Source organism: Garra rufa, chromosome 5, assembly GCF_049309525.1.
Source record: "Garra rufa chromosome 5, GarRuf1.0, whole genome shotgun sequence".
Taxonomy (NCBI): domain Eukaryota; kingdom Metazoa; phylum Chordata; class Actinopteri; order Cypriniformes; family Cyprinidae; genus Garra; species Garra rufa.
The window spans coordinates 40,660,426-40,681,538 of NC_133365.1; the positions used below are offsets into that span (position 1 = coordinate 40,660,426).

At 36.3% G+C, this 21,113-nt stretch overlaps 3 protein-coding genes across 4 annotated transcripts in view; 2 read left to right on the top strand and 1 right to left on the bottom strand.

The window, feature by feature from the left end:
- Positions 1-661: 661 nt before the first annotated feature.
- Positions 662-4,298, bottom strand: hmgn7 (high mobility group nucleosomal binding domain 7). Of its 2 annotated transcripts, none has more exons than XM_073840612.1 (6): positions 4,134-4,298; positions 3,252-3,278; positions 2,438-2,467; positions 2,039-2,083; positions 1,816-1,923; positions 662-1,577 (listed from the first exon to the last, which is right to left on the bottom strand). In XM_073840612.1, exons 1-6 carry the CDS (start codon positions 4,146-4,148, stop codon positions 1,518-1,520), a joined length of 285 nt encoding a protein of 94 aa, XP_073696713.1. In that variant the 5' UTR covers positions 4,149-4,298; the 3' UTR covers positions 662-1,517. The 2 variants fall into 2 exon arrangements, with proteins under 2 accessions (XP_073696713.1, XP_073696712.1); XM_073840611.1 differs by having other exon boundaries at positions 2,039-2,086; positions 4,134-4,293.
- A 654-nt stretch (positions 4,299-4,952) lies between these two features.
- LOC141335632 (uncharacterized) lies at positions 4,953-10,925 on the top strand. The gene is made up of 3 exons (XM_073841152.1): positions 4,953-5,184; positions 5,921-6,089; positions 8,928-10,925. Exons 2-3 carry the CDS (start codon positions 5,930-5,932, stop codon positions 9,572-9,574), a joined length of 807 nt encoding a protein of 268 aa, XP_073697253.1. The 5' UTR covers positions 4,953-5,184; positions 5,921-5,929; the 3' UTR covers positions 9,575-10,925.
- A 3,495-nt stretch (positions 10,926-14,420) lies between these two features.
- Positions 14,421-21,113, top strand: part of LOC141335333 (connector enhancer of kinase suppressor of ras 2) — a 61,432-nt gene continuing 54,739 nt past the window's right edge. The window contains exon 1 of the mRNA XM_073840756.1: positions 14,421-14,966. Within this exon, the coding sequence (XP_073696857.1) occupies positions 14,903-14,966 (64 nt within the window). The 5' untranslated portion in view covers positions 14,421-14,902. The remainder of the gene's footprint in view (positions 14,967-21,113) is intronic.

Below are 21,113 nucleotides of genomic sequence, written 5' to 3' on the forward strand. Positions count from 1 at the left end.
TTTTCGAACACTCAAAAATTCAGTAAAGCTTTTTCTGAAGCTACAAAGTGTTACCTGATGACTGTTTTTTTTGTTTGAAGCCGTTTTGCACTTTCTATCCGGTTTATCTCAGAACATGAACATGATAAACCAAATATACATTTATAACAGCAATCATAAGTGTAAATAAATAGTAATGAAAGACAAACCCATAAAATTGGGGAGGAGAAAATATGCAAATGAACAAAGGCCCCTTATCATCCCAGCAAATTTGCAGGCCTCTTTAGTTTTCATAATTGTCATTGATGGAAATACTAAATCATTATTTTTAAATCTAGTTTGCATCTTAACTCTCTGAACATCTGGTATTGGATAACTGGAGTAGCAAAATTCTTCTTATCAGAAGAATGGCATTTTTTTTATAGTGTATGCAATGACTTCCAAAGTAAAAACACATTTTGTCTTATGAATATCAGCTAAGCCATAACTTATATTTGCATTTAGGGTGTGTTAGTCTCAGCTGTTGTGTACTGAGGTGATTAGGATAATTTGTTATGATTCAAATGCAGTGAAATCTGCTGAGTTATAATATTGCACCAATCGTTATTAACAGATAATAACTGATTATAGAAGAGCATATGCATAGAAACCAAGTTTATGATGTAAAAGACCACAGCAGACATTTTGAGGAAAACTCCAATGATGGATTTTTATTGAGTGAGACCGAGAGCATTATAGGGGACACTAAAGTACTTTTTCACAGATGAATTTTCAGTGTTAAAAAAATTCCAAAAAACGCTTTAAATTCTTTTTCTTTGAATCCCGTAATTTCAAAAAAGTCCTCTATAACAACAGAAGGGGTTTTCTGGCCTCCTAACAAAGCCCGGTTATCTGTTTCAACAAATTGCAAAGGTGGTATGATTCTTAAAAAGCCAGGAGTCACCATCTAATGCTGAACCTGGAATGTAAGCAGTTTGTCTTTAGTTGTTTTCTCTCTTTTCTTCTACATTTGTTGAACTCATTCCTCTTTCTTAAAGACAATCAATTACGTTTAAAAGAAAAATAAAACAAACCCCATACAGAAACATCACAGACTCCAGAGCAACATCACGAGCACTAACGGACATACAGACTGAGAGCCTCCTCCCACCTCCCACTCCAAAACCAAGCTACAGACCATCCGCTTTTAAAAAACAAAAGAAAAAAAGAAGAAATTAAAAACAGAAAAATCAACAAAACAAAAGAAAGATGCCGCCTTTTTCACACCTCTCGTGTTGTAGACACCTGATACAGCCGCGGCCGAACACAAGACTCGTTTAGTCAGCTTTGTTTTTTGTGCTAAAAACCTGAACCAGTATTTACAAATTCGCTGATAAAAATATTCCTCTGGTGGTGATGGGCAGAGAGGAGGTTGTTGAGAGAGCTGGAGAAGGAGAGAGAAAACTGGGAAAGAGAGAGGAAGATAAAAGTTAGGAAAGGGGGGAAAGGGAAAGAATGGACGGACGGACGGACGAACGGATGGATGGACAGGCGTGGTGCTACTCTGTCTTCGGGTCATCCTTCTCGGCCTCTCCCTCCTCGTCTGGAGTTTTCTCAACCTGTTTCATAAAAACAACAAGCCAATGAGAATCAAGCACAACTGTCTCTGCACCAATCAGAATCTTTCTTTACAGATAGAGGAGGTAAAGTTCAGAAAATTCTCCTTCTATCGATATCTTTGTTTTGAGAGATCTAGGGAATTAATTCAACTATGTTACGAAGTTTTAATATTAAAAGGCTGACAGAAATATGCTCAATGCTTGTTTATTGTGTATTGAGGTAGACTGTTGTATATACCTCATTGGTCTTAGTCTCCCCATTTTCTGAATTATTCTCCTCCTTGGATTCATCAGCCTTTGCCTTTGCTTTCTTCTCTTCCTTTTTATCATTCACTTCCTTGTCTTTCTGTCAGAGAGATGAAACGACAGAGCAAAAGAATGAATATAGAGCAATACATAGATTAAACACCAAATCGTGGAGACAAGTGACACATGAGCATCAGTACGAATAGTGTAAATACCTTGGGAGTTTTTTTCGGTTTAGGTTCAGGTTTTGGAGGTGTTGGCTTCTGAAGGGAAACGAAAACATGATTCATTCACAAACTTACTTTTTGATATAAAAATGATATCTAAACAATAAACATGTTTAAATGAATAGTTAAAACAATGCACATAATAGTCTATGTTTTTCTGGCCTATTCTGAATTCTACACATCATCTTAAATGAAAAAAAAAATTATGTTTTCTGATTTTGTTGCTCTAAGATCAGTGGTAGGTTGAACGTTTTGTATGATTTCAATTGTCAGTTAATACAAAAAGTGCTAAAAACTATTTCCGAGACTATATTTAAAGTTCTTCAAGTCTTTTGAGGTCAAAGACATTTCAAAAACCAAAGCAAATAAGAAAAGAAAATAACTTACCGCCGATAATCTAGCAGACCTTCTCTGAGGCTACATAAGAAAGAAAACATAAAAAATTTAATTATTCAAAAACAGGTAGGAGGGAGAAGTTATATATTGTAAATCCTATTCATTAAAAAAAGAAAATAAATCTAGTTTCTTCTCTTCATTTTGCTTCTAGTTTGTGTACTTAGTGAGTTTATACTTTAAACTTGGCACAGTGTACCGCAAATATTATTGGCTCTTATGACAAAGTGTTGTGGTGTGTCTTGTTTGTAATATGGATAAAAGATCATGCTGAATAAAAAAAAATGTATATGTATGTGTGTGTATATATATATATATATATATATATAAATGTTTGAACACACTTACCCATCAATAGGGAAGTGTGTGATCCTGGACCACAAAACCAGTCATAAGTAGCACGGGTATATTTGTAGCAATAGCCAACAATTCTTTGTATGGGTCAAAATTATAGATTTTTCTTTTATGCAAATCATTAGGATATTAAGTAAAGATCATGTTCCATGAAGATATTTTGCAAATTTCCTACTGTAAATATATTGAAACTTAATTTTTGCTTAGTAATATGCATTGCTAAGAACCTCATTTGTATTTCATTCGATTTTCAAATAGCATCTCAGCCAAATATTATTCTAACAAACCATAAATTAATAGAAAGCTTATTTATTCAGCTTTCAGATGATGTATAAATCTCAATTTCAAAAAATTATGACTGGTTTTGTGGTCCAGGGTCACATATGCACTGCCTGATTACTTGAATATGCAACCCAAAATTGCTTTGGATATTTTTATAATGTTCCTTTCTCACCTCCTCCTTGACTTCTCCATCAGTTCCCTGCAAATCAGCAAAACAAAGTTAGAAAATGATCTATAATTTTATTAACATAAAGGGCGGGAAAAACAAAACAGCAACTTGTAGAAACATTGGGATGTGCTGTTCTGCACGTTTGTAAATGTGATCAACATGCTGGGTTGCCAAAAACATGTGTTTTCTCGTTTAGTGAAGCCTAAATGACCTTTATAAGAGGAACTGTGAAATAATTCTTTTTTTTGTCATCGGACGGCAGCGCAAAATGGTGCGCCGATTATTTTATTTATTATTTTTCACGGAGGCATTTCACGACACGGGCTCCACACATTTGAATAAGGAGGAGGGGCGCGATGATTTCGCCTCAGCGCTGCCACCTGGCGGCAAGCAGGCGTCATGACACTCCTCTTCCACAGCGAACAAAGAAAATGCATCAAAATTGTTTAAAAACGCGACCGTCTTTTCGCAAAATTGGCACTATTCAGAAAATTAGAGTTATCTAGCTATTTTTTAATCGCCGTTCAACGGCGACTGAGCCACGATTGCGCTTATAATCGTCGGTTTTCGCGTCGCGCTGTGCTGGAGATGGAGAGAGAGAGAGGGCAGCATGGCTGCGGTTCCACGGGCATGAGATCAAGCCGAGCTTCAGCACAGCGCTGCTCCACTAAAACCCTTCTGCCTAACGCACCACCGTCGACAAAAACACCGCGATCCGGCAGGAAAAAATCGCAAAATTAACAACGATTTTTTACCTGCCCACTGATTCTACAGAAGTCGCCTGGATTTTTATTAAAAAACATTGTCTCGAGGGCTTCCTAATTTCACGACTGATTAGTAAGGGCAAAAGTGTAGCCGTACGCCGCGCTCGGCTTTTCTACATACCTTTCTCTTGGGCATGTTGAGTTTGGGATATTTTTCTTCTTTTATGCAAAACTAACAGGTTATCTTTTGTGATTCGGAGTTCACAGTTCAGGAGACTGTCGTCCGCTATGCACTAATTCTGTAGTAAACACAGGGCTACATTAGAGCCAGTGGTTGAATGGGAGGGCGGGGGCGGGGCCATGCTGTGACTGATGCTCCGCTCGTCCAATCAGCGGGCGTCCGGGTCCGTCACAGAAGAGGCAGATTCTTACCTCCGCTGTGCTTTTACGCGCGAAATCCTGAGGTGTAAATCCAACGGCGCACCTTCCTGTAAAAATTTCCCTCCCAACATGTTAAAAACCTATAGTTTGATGCAAGTGCCTATGCACCAAATAAAGCTCTTCCATACAGTACTGATGTGATGGGGAATAGCTCAGGTTTAAGCCCAGTAATAAATCAGTCCCTCCTTCATAACTATATCTGTATGTCCTCCTGTATTGCCACAGTATATCTGCTTCAGTGAAGTTCACTAATTGCTGACTGTATTTTTTTTTGAAGCAGGTGAGCAGATGTGCTTGCCTTAGTTATGAGCTCTTTCTATGAAAACATGCTGAAGTGCAAATAAAACGAAACATAAATTGCAGTTAGTGTACATGCAATCTGTAACAAGAACAGAAGCCACAAGACTTTTCTCACTTCTGCTTTAAGCAGAGGCCTAATCTGTGTAAGTGTTTGGGTGTGTGTGTGTGTGTGTGTGTGTGTGTGTGTGTGTGTGTGTGTGATATAAAACTGCTTACTTCCTCTGTTGCTACCCAGACCAGAGGCACAACATCAGAGAAAACATCTCAGCGATAGATAGATAGATAGATAGATAGATATATAGATAGATAGATAGATAGATAGATAGATAGATAGATAAATAGACAGATAAATAGACAGATGATAGGCAGATAAAAGAGCTATCCAAAAGTGACACTATACATTGGACATTGCAGGATCTAACTGTTACTCTTGAAATTTCTGTTTTTGCAGCCATAGGCCTACAAACAGGAATCCCACTCTAAAACATTCGGTAAGCTTCTTTTATTATATATGTAAATAAACTTTTATGACTATAGAATTACACCAGCGTGTTTTGTTAACTAGTTGTCTAAAGGATTTGAACTGTTTATTTGGTATATTTGATTAATCTGATATTGTCAGATATCTTCTAAATTCTGAAAGTCTTAAAGGAAAATTTTAACCAAAGATGAAAATTCTGTCATTACCTTTAAACCTGTATGATCTATAGATCTATGATCTTTTCTCTGTTGAACATAAAATAATTTTTTTTTTGAAGAATGTTGAAAGCCAAGCAGTTGATGGTAGCCATTGACTTCCATAGTATTTTTTTTCCATACTATGGAAATCAATGGCTACCACCAACTGTTTAATCACCAGCATCTTCAGAATATCTCCTTTTGTGTTCAGCAGAAGAAAAAAAATGCATACAGGTTTGGAACAACTGGAAAGTGAGTAAATGAGGACAGAAGTTTCATTCTTGGATGAACTATACCTTCAAGTTTTGTAATTGTGTTTGTAGATTCATTTATAAAGGAAGGAAGTGTAGTCAGTATTGCAGTGTATGTGTGTGTGTGAAGTTTCCATTACTCTGTCAGTCAGTTCTGGTAAATTCCTAATTTCAGTCTGATTTCATTTTATGTTTGGTTTTTCTGTTTGACTGTGCTTTGATTTTTGTATTTGATTCAAGTTTCTTCGTGAGTAAGTATTCAAATGTATTAAAGCTTGAGCTGTGTTTGTCTTTGTAGGTGGTTATCATGCTCGGAGAAGCTTTTCTTCATGTTCTGAACTGCACAGAAGACACCACAGATTATGAAGGACATGCTCGCACACACTCACCCACCACCACGACCCGTCCCGACCTCTGCATGACGAACGCCACTGCCAGATCACCTCTGACACCACGAACTGTGAGAGGTGAGAGACCACTAAATTCTAGGTTATTAGGATGAGGTTGTGTTAAAAATAACAAACTCACGATCTGACTGATGGCATCGGGAGATGTTTGTTTTTATGTCGGGTAAAGCAAACTAGCTATTTTATTTGAACAATGGAGCAATATTAATTATAGACTATAAATGTGGCCCAGGTCCTGGGAACAGTCAGTATATGTAAAAATAAATTTTAGGAAGGAAGTGCGATTCTGTTGAGAATTTAAGCCCACAGACTGAAAAGCCACATAAATGTAGATGTTAAACTGAGTAGAGTATACGGAACGGTTATAATGTGAAAGTTGGTAAAAAGTTAAATGTATAGTTCACCTGTATGATTATCATTTTTCTGCAGAACACAACTGTAACAATATGTCAACTATATACCAATACAGTGCACATAAACAGGCTCCAAAATATATGTAACAGTGTTACATAATTTACAGATAAGGTCAAAAGTGTACATACACCTTGCAGAATCTTGCAGATTTTTTTTACCAAAATAAGAGGGATCATACAAGATGCATGTTATTTTTCATTCAGTACTGACCTGAATAAGATATTTCACATAAAAGACGTTTACATATAGTCCACAAGACAAAATAATAGTTAAATTTATAAAAATTAAAACTGTGTTGTTACCTGAATGATCCACAGCTCCTTCAGGTCCCACAAATTTCTTTGCTTTTTCAGCATTTTGTGTATTTGAATTTTGGTGTATTGGGTATTTGAGGGACTCATATGCAACTATTACAGAAGGTTAAAATGCTCACTGATACTCTAGAACAGGGAATCCAGGGATCCTCAAATCTGGCCCACAAGATCCATTTTCCTGCAGAGTTTAGCTCTAACCCTAATCAAACACACCTGAGATTGCTAATCAAGGTCTTCAGGATCATTTGTGACCCTGGACCACAAAACCAGTCATAAGGTTAAATTTTACAAAACTGAGATGTATACATCATATGAAAGCTCAATAAATAAGCTTTCTATTGATATATGGTTTGTTAGGATAGGACAATATTTGGCCGAGATACAACTATTTGAAAATCTGGAATCTGAGGGTGCAAAAAAATCAAAATACTGAGAAAATCACCTTTAAAGTTGTCCAAATTAAGTTCTTAACAATGCATATTACTAATCAAAAATTACATTTTGGTATGTTTACAGTAGGAATTTTACAAAAATCTTCATGGAACATGATCTTTACTTAATTTCCTAATGATTTTTGGCATAAAATAAAAATCTATTATTTTGACCCATACAATGTATTTTTGGCTATTGCTACAAATATACCCCAGCGACTTAAGACTGGTTTTGTGGTCCAGGGTCACATTTGAGAATCACAGGTAGGTGAGTTTGATCAGGGTTGGAGCTAAACTCTGCAGCGCATTGGCCCTCCAGGGTAAGATTTGGGGAACCCTGCTCTAGAAGGAAACAATGCATTAAGAATTTGAAGATCAGGGTACATTTAGATTATTTTGTCTTCTGGGAGACATGTAAGTAGGCTATCTTCTGTAGCCTCTGAAGGACAGTACTATATTAAATATGCTGTTTAGACAAAATAAGAAAAATGTACACATCTTCATTCTGTTCAAAAGTTTACACCCCTGGCTCTTAATGCATTTTTTTTTCTTCTAAAGCATCAGTGAGTGTTTGAACCTTCTGTAATAGTTGCATATGAGTCCCTCAGTTGTCCTCAGTGTGAAAACATGGATCTCAAAATCTTACAGTCATTGTTGAAAAAGGTTAAAATCCACAAAAATGCTAAAAAACCAAAGAATTTGTGGGCAGTTTAACTGTTCAGGACAAACAAAGGACAACTATCACTAAACAAAAAACAGCTGTGGATCATTAAGGTAACAACGCAGTATTAAGAATCAAACTTTTGAGTCATTTTTTATAAATTCAACTAATATTCTTTTTTGTGGACTATATGTTAATGTCTCTTATGTGAAATACCTTATTCAGGTCGGTACTAAATAAAAAAGAACAAACATTTTGTATGATCGTTCTTATTTTGGTACAATAATGAACATTTTGCAGATTCTGCAAGGTGTAAACTTTTGACATAAACTGTAATTACAAAATAAATGTAACTGTAATCTGTTACAGTTACTGAAATGTTAATGATTACAAAAGGGGTTACAAATTAATATTTTCAGTAAAAAGCTAGGATATGCTGAATAATTTTAAATTGTTCATTTGCCTGTTTTTGATATGCATGATGCCTCCTGCCACTTAAAGGCCTTTTAGTGAAGCAATGCTATTCTGATGCTTTCACATTGCCGCTGAGAGCTTTAGGCTACAACCTCTCTGAGAGTTGATTAACTGATTAACAGTTAAAAAACATTCATTAGAAAAGTAATCAAATGTAATTGAAATAGTTACACTACTTATTACATTTTAAATAGGGTAACTTGTAATCTGTAATGTATTACATTTCCAAAATAACCTTTCCAACACTGTGTACTATTCTTAGTACATTTTAGCATTTTTGATAATAGTCCAATTCAGCTTACAGCTATGACAATGTACAAGAGGCGTGAAGTTCTTCAGTATATCAGAATTCCAAACTAAATCTAAAAACATTTGGTCAAACTTTTCCAAGTACTTCTTCATTTAGGTGAGTACCCAAGTGAATTGCACAAAAGTGGCATTTGTATGGAGACATTCAAACAGTCATTCAGAGAATTGAGCTGCAAAGTGGGACTTTGCTTTGGACTCTGGGCATTCCCTCAAGTTTCACTCACTGTTTTTGTGGCTATTTTGTTAAAATGAGGCCGGTTATAGTGATTCCTGACACATTTTCTCTTCCTGTCAGCTGGCAGGTCTGAAGGCCTGGAAAAGCCAAGGCAGTGCCGAGCCTCTGCACCCAGCAACGCCATGCCCATTCTCAGCTGCAGCGGGGAGGATCACTTGGGCATGACGCTGTATTGCACCTGGTGCTGTCCCAGCTTCTGCAAGGACTATCCGGACCTCCGGCTTGCAGGTGATCGGCTGGAACACTGCAGTCCTTATAACCCAGACCTGCTCAACCTACTGGACGACGGGCCACTGCTACAATCTCAGGATCTGACCTCTCTGGAACCCTCTCTGGAACCAGGGCAACAGGCAGAGGCTGCAACCCAACAGGATGAGCAGTATCTTGTCATGAAGAGCGTTCAGGGTTCTGGCTGGGAGAGAAGGCTCACCAACTCCATGTTGAACGGATACCTGGAAGTCCAAATGCTGGAGGTGTTTTGTCAGCACATGCAAAACATGGCGTGCTGCGGATCCTCATTGCTGGGCGCTGACGTCATGCCGGCACTGGTGCCTACCAGCCTGACTGTAGCCAAAGAACAGGCAGCCAGTCAGGAAGAAGAGCTGAATTCTTCCTCCAATAATGTGGTGCAATATTTAAGCACTTGTTCAGCTCCAGCAACCTCCCATTTCAGCTCACCTGTGCTTCGTATCTCAGAAGCTGAGTAACCAACCTCATAAACACACATGATTTTTTTTCTGTAGGGCTCCTTTCTTTTGACCAACACAAATTTTTTTTAAAGATATCTGTGTTAGAATGTTTTGTATGCAATCTGACAGTGTTTGTAGCATGTTGATTACTTGAATTTTTTTTAAATACTTTTGTAAAGCAAAATAGCAAGAATAATAATTTCAGTAAATAATTCTAATAAAGTACCCAAGGCAAGGCAATTTTGTTTCAAAAGTATAGCCATATGATTTAAATCATGTGTTGGCATGAGACATGTGATAACTGACTAGTGACTTTGTCTATTTAAAGTTAAACTTAGGTTTAAAACTTTGGGTTCAAAAAGATTTTTAATGTTTTAAAAGAAGTCTCTTATTCTCACCATGAAGGCTTTTATTTGATAAAAAACAGTAATATTGGTAAATATATTTATAATTTTAAATAACTGTTTTCTATTTTATTATAAAATTATAAAAAAAACAATATGAGACCCTGGAACACAAAACCAGTCATAAGTAGAGCATTTTTTACATTATTTGTAGCAATAGCCAAAACTACATTGTATGGGTCAAAATTATTGATGTTTCTTTTATGCCAAAAATCATTAGGAAAGTAAGTAAAGATCATGTTCCATGAAGTTATTTTGTAAAATGTGCATTGCTAAGAACTTAATTTGGACAACTTTAAAGGCGATTTTCTCAATATTATGATTTTTTGCACCCTCAGATTTGTGATTTTCAAATAGTTGTATCTCGACCAAATATTGTCCAATCCTAACAAACCATACATCAATGGAATTTATTCAGCTTTTAGGTGATGTATAAATTTCAATTAAAAAAAATAAATAGAATAAAAAACTTTATTCCTGTGATGGCAAAGCAGAATGTACAGTAGTCTTTTCAGTAGTCTTCAGCATCACACGATATTTTACATATATTACTTATTATTATAAATTCTAAAAACAGTTGTGATGCTTTTTGTGGAAACTGTAATACAGGGCATTACTTTAATGGAAATAAAGTTCAAAAGAACAGGATTTACTTTAAATAGAAATCGTTTGCACATTGTAAATGTCTTTACTGTCACTTTTTGATCAGTTTAATGCATCCTTGCTTAATAAAAAATATCATGAATATTATAAATAAATATTAGAAAAAAATCTTACTGGCCCTAACCTTTTGAACAATAATGGACAGGAATTATGTTAATATAACCATACATTTATACAGCCACCTATGAAAATTGCCTCGCCTCAAAAATGAACATTTTAGCAGTGTTACAGATGAAAAAATACACGTGTTTACTAAAGAATTTACAGAAGTGCTTTAAAAAATAAAGAGCATCGCATTTCTATTTTTTGTCCCTCCAGATTGCTGGCACAATTTGCTTCCATTATAAATATTAAGTTGTCCATGTAAGCATTGCAGAAACTGCAATTTATTGCTTTAAAAACAACAACTGGGGGGCAATTCTTATATAGTTTTATGTTGTAATCAACATTATGCCACAAATTTTGTTGACAGAGCTTAATTATTAATAATTCTCTAAATCCTTTCCAAGCCTCACAGAATGACAAACTGTGCTGACAAAACAACTCAGAAACCCACAAACATATCTAAACTAAGATTTCTCCTCATATTTTGTCTCTTTACTCCTCCACCATCCTCTCCTCACCTCTGCTCTTCCATTGTAGCCTCCTTCAACAATAATAGCACAGGATTCTTTGGAAGAAGAGGAACTAGAGTCACACAGTCATGAGTATACTGTATAAAGACGTTTATAAATGTTACCACTTCCTCTTAAACAGCCAATCAAATGTTGTTTATCTCCCTTAGTCCTACTGCTGACTGCTACTTTCACTTTCCTAAAGAAGTGTTTGGAATGAAATCGAAACTTTATTAACTTATGTCCTTCGTTGCCATAATTCAGTTATATCAATTAATATTTTCATTAGATGTTTGTGGTATTCTATAATGTGAAACTATTCAATAATTGTTATTAAATACTGCCACCTGCTGTTCATATTGTGAAACGACAGAATGCTGATATTATATTCGCGCCCTCTACCGGGAGATTCCCGAACGGCGGCCGGTTTCACCACGAAAGGTTATGTCATACTGTCCATGACATTGTCCTTCACCCAGCGCTGTGAAAACTCAATTTGTATCTATTACAACGATGTTTGCAGCTAAAATATGTACATTATGTTTAATATGTTATGTTAACCATTGCATTTTAAAGCAGTAATAGATAGAAGGAATTAAACCTAAATGCATTTACTGCCTTGAATGTGCTGACATACTGATTTGACGTCACTCTGACGTCACATACAGGGAGGTACCGACATAACAGCTAATGGGCCATGAGTAATAAAGTGTGTTTGTGTGCGTGCATGAGAGTGCGTGTGTGTGTGTTTGTGTGCATGCTGATATCCTGGCACCGGTGCACAGCAGCCAAACTCACAGCATCATCAACAGGATTAACTGTTAACTGTGATCTGTAAATGTGTGTGTGTGTGTGTGTGTGTGTGTGTTAATCTGTTCTGTGCCAACATGGCTACTTCACACTCTTGTAGCTGCACTGTGGGCATCTAAACGGGCTCTTTAGCCTGGCACCATGTGGCAAACCATATTACCAGATGGACCGCTCTCTCTCTTTCTCTCTCTCCACTAGTCCTGGAATCTGCCCAGGCCAGAATAACATATAAATTTTAGTTGCTTGCCATATTGTGATGTCCTGTTGTATGGACAGGAATGTACAGTCAAACCAAAAATTATTCAGACACCAGATAGAATTTTGGATTTTTTTTATTAGTGGGTGCAGGAAACTATAGTTTTTTTATGTAAGTGAGGATAGCAAAATAAAGTAGACATATTACACCCAAAAATTCTTCATACGCTTTGACCTGACCCTGTTTTGCTTAAGTGTTTTTTTCTGTAATTGCTAATGCAAACTTTTTACACCACAGACTGGACAAAATTAAGCATTGCTTGGTAGCTGGTCAACAAAGTATTGGAATTTTTGGTCAAAGTTTTTTTTTTATTTTTTTTTTTTATCAAAGTTATCTGACATTATCAAGATGATTTTTTTTCTGACAGTTTAACTCTTGAGTTCTTCTCATTTTATTACCACTTTCTAAACTATAGTGAACAAACTGTGATAATGTGAGAAATGTTAAAGGTATCTGAATACATTTTAGTTTGACTGGAAATGCATGTGGGTCAATGATGTGATGGCTATTTCTGCTAGGTTTTTATAAATAAATGAAACATGCAAACGCAGACATTTGTAAATTTAATGTGTTTGGGTTCCGGTGTCGTTCGCGTCAAGCTATTTTTAGCTGTACAAAACAGCTTGTTTTGTACTTGATATTGCAAACTAGTGTGTCTTACTGTATTATTTTATCAATCTATCAGCTATCCGTCTGTCTATTTTCTATTTATAACCCTGAAAAATGTTTTCTGTAAACAATACTTAGTTTAGTTCATTTATTGTATAGCTTAAAAGCAGATTTTAAAAGTTAGGTTTAATGTATTTAAAGAAATAGTTCACCAAAAATGACAATTCTGTCATTAATTACTCACCCTCATGTCGTTTCAACCCCCTTAGATCTTTGTTCATCTTCAGAACACCAATTAAGATATTTTTGATGAAATCCGAGAGCTTTCTGACCTGTCTGACGTTATTTTTGTTTTCTTTGCACACAAAAACTATTCTTGTAGTTACATAAAACTATGGTTGAACCACTCATGTCACATGGACTATTTTAACTATGTCCTTACTACCTTTCTGTGCCTTGACCATGGTAGTACCCTATGGAGGGTCAGAAAGCTTTTGGATTTCATCAAAAAAATATCTTAATTAGTGTTCCGAAGATGAACAAAGGTCTTACGGGACAAAATCAGGGTGAGTATTTAATGACAAAATTTTTATTTTTGGGTGAACTATTCCTTTAATGTAGATGCATTCCAGTGAAGTTAGTCAGTATTTTAGTGCTTTTCGTTTTAGCTATATATAAAGTCAACATGAGCATAAATGTGGCCCTGAACCACAAAACCAGTCATAAGTAGCATGGGTATATTTGTAGCAATAGCCAAAAATATATTGTATGGGTCAAAATTATTGTTTTTTCTTCTATGCCAAAAATCATTAGGATATTAAGTAAAGATCATGTTTCATGAAGATATATATATATAACCGTATATGTATTAAAACTATTTTTGATTAATAATATGTATTGCTAAGAACTTCATTTGGACAACTTTAAAGGCGATTTTTTTCAATATTTCGATTTTTTTGCACCCTCAGATCTGGAATTTCAAGTAGTATCTCGGCCAAATATTGTCCTAACAAACCAAACATCAATAGGAAGATTGTTTATTCACCTTTCAGATTATGTATAAATCGCAATTTCAAAAAATTGCCCCTTATGACTTGTTTTGTGGTCCAGGGTCACAAATATTATACATTTCTTAGATCGTGGCATATACGTTTCAAACTATTTTTAAAGGGTTTCCCCTTCATCTCTGACGTCCTTATTTGTTACTGTCTCATATCCAGAGTCCCCCCCACTCTGCTTTCTCTTTCTGTGCCTTTCCGATCATTTGATCAGCAGCACAGACTTGTGTTCCCTGTCTTTTTTATCGGGTGACCCGGTTTCCCTAGCTCGGTCGGTTGCGGTTACCTCACTCTGCTGTGCAGCTATTGGTTCAGCAGGCGCACACTCCGACTTTTGCTATTCGAGTGATATTGGGCTGTGGTGACGTAAGCGAACGGGCGCGCAGAAATTTTCCAGACGCGAGCTCGAGTAGACCCAAAACGGTCCAACCCAGAAAGAGAGAGAGATAGAGACGCATACAAGCACGCATATCAAGCAGTCGTTTGCAAGGCTTCTCGCTCTCAGTATCGGACCCAGTGGAGCTGTTCAGCATTTATCGGTAGTGTCACAGAACAGTCCCCACGCTCACGGAACCGCTGACCCATGTGATACTGCAGCGTTGCGAGCGCGGAAAGTAGGGGAGGGGGGCGAGAGACACATTTTTCCCTGCATCTCCACTCGGTAGACTGGAGAAGCAGGTGCACACTTGGGAGAGAGAGAGAGAGAGAGAGAGAGAGAGAGAGAGAGCGCTGGAGGGGGGGCGGGGTAGAGTCGCGCGCGTGGATCTCTCACCGTCGCAGTCCTCCGCGAGGATGTATCCAACAGCTAGGCTCCTGCCGCCAATAACGGAATCACATGTGTGATCTAACGGCGGTTCTGTTCTGTTTCTCTGGGTTCGGATGGTCCGCGCGTTCCATACACAATTCAACCGGGAAATCAACGCACACCAGCCATGGCGCTGGTCATGGAACCCATCAGCAAATGGTCCCCAAAGCAGGTGCTGGACTGGATGAAAGGTAAAAAAAACGTCCCCCCGCAGTGTCTCTGCATGACCTATAGCTGTTGGGAGAGGAATGGGTGAGCGGGATGAGTGCCTGGGCTGTATGCGGGCTGTGCGCGGCTATGCCTGTGCCGTGCAGTGAGGTATTGATCGCGCTTGTGTGCCATTTTGCGCCTCTGCTCGGCGCACCATGGTGTGTGTGATCTGCACAGCGCTACACGCGTCGCGCAAGAGGGGGTGTGCGTGTGGTCTGGGGATGCGTGATGTGTATGTGTGCGCGCACTCGCGTGTTTTGCAAATAGATGAGCCAAAACGCTTATAATGACACAAAGGACGACATGGCGTGCCTAAACACACACATACGTGCACACACAGATAGTGACAGAGAGAGAGAAACGGAGAGGCTGCTTCCAGCCTCAGTGAATAAATCTCCTTCTCGCGGAATGATAACTAGCACCATGGACAGAACCAGGCCGTGGCGCGCTGTGCTGCGCTGCGGATGCGCGTAATCTAGGGACTAGAAGAGGAATGACGGTATCTGTGGAAACCAGCTGAGTATCGACAATCCCCCCTATTGCGAATATTTATTCCTTTAAAATTACTTGTATCGTTTTTTATGCTACTATTACTTGGGATTTAATTACTGCAAGTAATCCAATAGTATCTTGTTTAGATTTACTAGCATCCTTGGTGACTACAATCTGGTAACTTTGTCACAGTACATATAGAGCCTGTTTCTTTGCTTCTAGTCACTTGCACAAGTAACTATTCCAGTGTTACTGGGAACAGACTGCATGATTCTTACTTGAATTTTGTGTTGCTGCTACCTATCTCTGTTACTAACTATTTATTACAAGTCAAGCCAAGTCAAGTGCTTTTTACAATACAGATTGTGTCAAAGTAGCTTGTGTCAATAATGGAAAATGAAAAGAGAAAACATTCAATTTTCAGTTGAAGTCAGTTCATCGATTCAGGGATGTCACTGTCCAGATCAGCAATCAAGTCGACGATATCGGGTTTTTTTTACTTTTTTTTTTTTTTAACAAAATGCTAGTAAACTTCAAGAATTAGCAATCAACATGTTGCATTAACACATTGTGAAATTTTGAAGTAGAAAGATTGAAATAGTATTTTCTTGTAAAAACTCCAATGCTCTGTTGTATTTGTTTTATTTAGAAAAAAATACAGTATATGTACTAGTTGACCTACTTATGTACTAATAAGAACCCTAATATATATTATTGCCTATTTCAGCTTTACCTGTACTTATTTTGAGCTAGTCTATCCTGATTGTTAGTAACATTTCTCATTTCAGTAGTTACAGTTGATTTTAATTGTCATATGCAATCACTAGTCTGAATTTTAATTAATATATAACTAGAAAGAATTAGAATATTAGAATACTCAGAAAACGGGAATATTTACATTTATTTCACTAGTTACAATAGCTTTCTTCTTGTCATATGCAATGATTTGTCAGAATGGCTATTTTATAGTTCAGTTAGAATATTAGTAAAAACTGTAATACAAAAAATATGCACTACTGTCTGCTCAGGTAGTACTAGGAAAACTAGAATTAATACTATTAATACACTAATTAATACACTACCAGTCACAAGTTTTTGAAGTACGATTTTTTATGTTTTTTTTTGAAAGAAGTCTCTTTTGCTCACCAAGCCTGCATTTTTTTAAATCAAAAGTACAGCAAAAACAGTAATATTTTAAAATATTTTTGCTACTGTTTTTTATTTGAATAATTAATTAAAATGTAATTTATTCCTGTGATTTAAAGCTACATTTTTAGCATCATTACTCCAGTCTCATGATCCTTCAGAAATCATTCTAATATTCTGATTTGCTGCTCAAAAATATTTATTATTATGTTGAAAGCAGCTAAGTAGATTTTTTTCAGTTTTTTTAAGAACAGAACGCTCAAAAGAACAGCATTTATCTGAAATAGAAATCTTTCGTAACATTATAAATATCTTTATAATCACTTTTAATCAGTGTAAAGCATCCTTCCGAAATAAAAGCATTAATTTCTAAAAGCATTAAGAATCTTGTGTGAATGAATGATTTCAGAAGGATCATCTGACACTAAGACTGGAGTAATAATGCTGAAGATTTAGCTTTGATAACAGGAATAAGTTACACTTTAAAATATATTCAACTAGACTAGCAGTTATTTTAAATAGTAAAAAATATTCCACAATATTACAGCTTTTGCTGTATTTTGGATCAAATAAATGCAGGCTTGGTAAGCAGAAGAGACTTCTTTGAAAAAAAAAAACAATAAAAATCTTACTGTTAAAAAACGTTTGACTGGAGTATGTTGTGAGTATAATAAGAGTGAGTATCCAAATGCTGCTTGCAGATAGGTGAATGCACACTGTACAGGTTTTGTCTTGCACTTATAGCTCGGGGACAGGGACTTGGCCTTTCCTGTTTGGGAAATACTGATGACATTTTTTAAAAAGCTACACGGTCTGACATGATAATTGGTATCTGATTAGAAATCCTTTTCCATCAATGACGTGCTCTTCTTCAGATGACATGTTAAGACACACTGATGGATGATACACAGATGCTATAAGTAGAACATAATGGAGCAGCTGTGGTGGAGAGACAGAGGGCCAAAATACCAGCAAGATCAGATGTAATCTGAAGTGAAGTTTAAGGGCATTAGTGCACATGACATTCAGCTGCTCATAATCTCTACCCAATGAGCATCTCAAAGGTCAGATAGCCTTTGCCACCAATCTAATAATGGACAAGTGTACACAGGAGAATCAATAATACTTCTGATCTTTACGTCCAAAACAGCCATACTGTAATGAAATTCTTTTGCAGATGCATGTAGACCAAAGCCTATTATATGGCTCCCATGCCTCTCCTGTATGTATTAAATGCACTTAAAACTGCAAAAGGCCCTCTATAGATAGCTGATAATTTTCTCTTTCTTTGCTATTATTGGTATTTAATGTAGTTCATGTAATCAATGAATCAGAGTTTGCAACAGAATCTTACATATGTGACCCTGGACCACAAAACCAGCCTTAAGTTGCACAAGTAAAAAATACATTATATGGGTCAAAATTATAATTTTTTCTTTTATGCCAAAATCATTAGGATATTAAGCAAAGATCATGTTCCATAAAGATAGTCTGTACATTTCCTACCTTCAATATATCAAAACTTAATTTTTGATTAGTAATATGCATGGCTAAGAACTTCATTTGGACGACTTTAAAGGCGATTTTCTCACTTTTTATTTTTTTTTTCACCCTCAGATTTCATATTTTCAGCCAAATATTGTCAAAACAAAATTGTTCAGCTTTCAGATAATGTATAAATCTCAATTTCAAAAAAAGGGTCACATATTCAATTTAAAACATTTGTCAAACTCATTTGTGACCCTGGACCACAAAACCAGTCATAAGGTTAAATTTTTACAAAACTATAAATAAGCTTTCTATTGATGTATAGTTTGTTAGGATAGGACAATATTTGGCCGAGATACATCTATTTGAAAATCTGGAATCTGAGGGTGCAAAAAAATCAAAATACTGAGAAAATCACCTTTAAAGTTGTCCAAATTAAGTTCTTAACAATGCATATTACTAATCAAAAATTACATTTTGATAGGTTTACAGTAGGAATTTTACAAAAAATCTTAATGTAACATGATCTTTACTTAATTTCCTAATGATTTTTGACATAAAAGAAAAATCAATAATTTTGACCCATACAATGTATTTTTGGCTATTGCTACAAATATACCCCAGCGACTTAAGACTGGTTTTGTGGTCCAGGGTCACATTTAAACCCATCTAATTTTTTTTTTTTTTTTACAATTTATTAAAAGAAATATATATAAATCTGATTACACTGATTATGCTGTTTGTATTTGATTCTCTAAACAGAACCAACTCATTAGGAATCATGTAGTTGTGAATCAGGTTACCCTGGTCATGCTGTATGTATATTTTTGATTCACTAAAAATAGATGGCTGATAAAAGACAATTATTTGTGTATCAGACTACTCTGTTCATGCTGTATGTTTCTGATTCATAGAAAAGAACCGGTTTATAAGAGTCATTTGTTATGTACACAGAATCTGTCTTCGAACTCACATTCACAACTCAAATAAAACTAAATATGTACAATATGCTGCTGAAAAGTGGTGCAGGATCACTCATTTGTTCTGCATTTTAGAGAACTAAGTTTCACGGCCAGTTGTGTAGGATGGTTTCCATTTTCAGGAACTCGGTTCACAGTCTCAGGTGCAACTGCAAACTAGCTGCTTGTGCATAATTTTCACAATTATTGCTGACAAAGAGTTTGTCAGACCTCAGAGCACCTGGTCCAGGGTCAGTTTGCTGGTATGGATGCTTGCTATTTTCAAACTTTTGAGATTCGGCACAAGCAAACATCTGTCAGAGTGACTGGTTTGTGTTTATTGTTTGTTTCCTAAATTGTATTTATTGTCTATATTTCTGTTATGTGAATATTCCATTAGTCTTTTTTGACTCTTGGTAAAATGCCAATGAAAAACTTGCATTGGTGCAGAGATGTGGCATGTGCTGATGATGTCTGTAGGGATAATCTGCCTCCTCTGACATTACAGACATCTTGTAATATAAAACTCTGCTGAGTGCCCAGTTTTGACCTTTACAGCTTACATTTGAGAAATCATCATGCAGGTTGACATATGATAGGGTCTTAAACCCAAGATGACAGTTAGGATTGTGGCTCCGCATTTGGTTCAGCAGTTCAGTGATTTTCTGATGAGGTTATTACTGTACTTATAGTAGTTGCATTAAATATCGGTTGTAGTAGTTATGACATGGTAGTCATTCCAAAAGTGTTTAGTTTATGAGATTATATTTGGAGATTGTGTGCCTGCAGTGGTTCTTCCCAGTGTTCATTGTTACTGCTACTCTTGTGTCTCATCAGAGCATTTATCTCCACTGTTCTCTTAACAAAATGAGTGCACACTCCATAAGCCCTAGTGGTGCACCTGTTTCATCTAATAAAACCTTTCCAGAGACCTAAGCATTTCATTTGCAAACCTATTCAGCTTGTTTATATCTCTTCATATTTTAGGAATCTTAAAGGGATAGTTCACCCAAAAATAAAAATTCAGCCTTCGTGCATTTTCGAAACACAAATTAAGATATTTTTGATGAAATCCGAGAGCTTTCTGACCCTGCATAGACAGCAATGCAATACAAATTTGAGGCCCATAACGGTAGTAAGTTAAAATTCTTTAAAAAAAGTCCATGTGACATCAGTGGTTCAACGGTGATTTTATGAAGCTTTGAGAATACTTTTTGTATTTTTACCCTTCAGTGTCAGACTTTGCGGTATGTTGAAGACTGAGACTTATTTTTGAGAGTTATTTTTGTTTTCTTTGCACTCCTAAAGTATTCTCTTAGCGTCATAAAATTACAGTTTAAACCACTGATGTCACATAGACTATTTTAACAATGTCCTTTATTACCTTTCTGGGCCTTGAGCGTGGTTGTTGCGTTGCACAAATTAAGATATTTTTGATGGAATCCGAGAGCTTTCTGACCTTTCTGTCGTTATTTTTGTTTTCTTTGCACTCAAAAGCATTCTTGTAGTTTCGGTTGAATTAAGCTTGAACCACTCATGTCACATGGACTATTTTAACAATGTCCTTACTACCTTTCTGTGCCTTGACCATGGTAGTACCCTTGCTGTCTATGCAGGGTCAGAAAACTCTTGGATTTAATCAGAAATATCTTAATTTGTGTTCCGAAGATGAATGAATGAAGATGAAGATGAGTAATTAAGAACAGAATTTTCATTTTTGGGTGAACTATCCCTTTAAATAATAATACGCCAGTAACTCTGCAAATTTTCAGCCAGCTTGTCAGTAGCATATGTAAACAAACAGTGTGTACTTTTCTCTGTGTTACCTGGACAGAAATATCCATTTATTTGTCAGCAAATGTTTGGCGGATAGGAGAAAAATACAGATCATACATCCACATTTTTGTATCCTTGCTCACGGACATTCAGATTGCGCCCAGTGCTTTATGGGTATTGAAGTTTTTGGCAGAAGAGAATGCCATAGTCCTGTTTTCTCTAGTCTAGTAAAGTTTTCAGTTACACTAAAAGCATATCTTGTCAGCG

What these genes read in the sequence shown, in the direction of transcription:
- LOC141335632 (XM_073841152.1), top strand. Translation starts at nt 5,930, where the DNA reads ATGCTCGGAGAAGCTTTTCTTCATGTTCTGAACTGCACAGAAGACACC. An exon ending in GACACCACGAACTGTGAGAG is followed by an intron (nt 6,090 to 8,927) that starts GTGAGAGACCAC and finishes TCTTCCTGTCAG; the next exon opens with CTGGCAGGTCTGAAGGCCTG.
- hmgn7 (XM_073840611.1), bottom strand. An exon ending in GGTCTGCTAGATTATCGGCG is followed by an intron (nt 2,087 to 2,437) that starts GTAAGTTATTTT and finishes GTTTCCCTTCAG; the next exon opens with AAGCCAACACCTCCAAAACC. An exon ending in AACCGAAAAAAACTCCCAAG is followed by an intron (nt 1,924 to 2,038) that starts GTATTTACACTA and finishes TCTCTCTGACAG; the next exon opens with AAAGACAAGGAAGTGAATGA.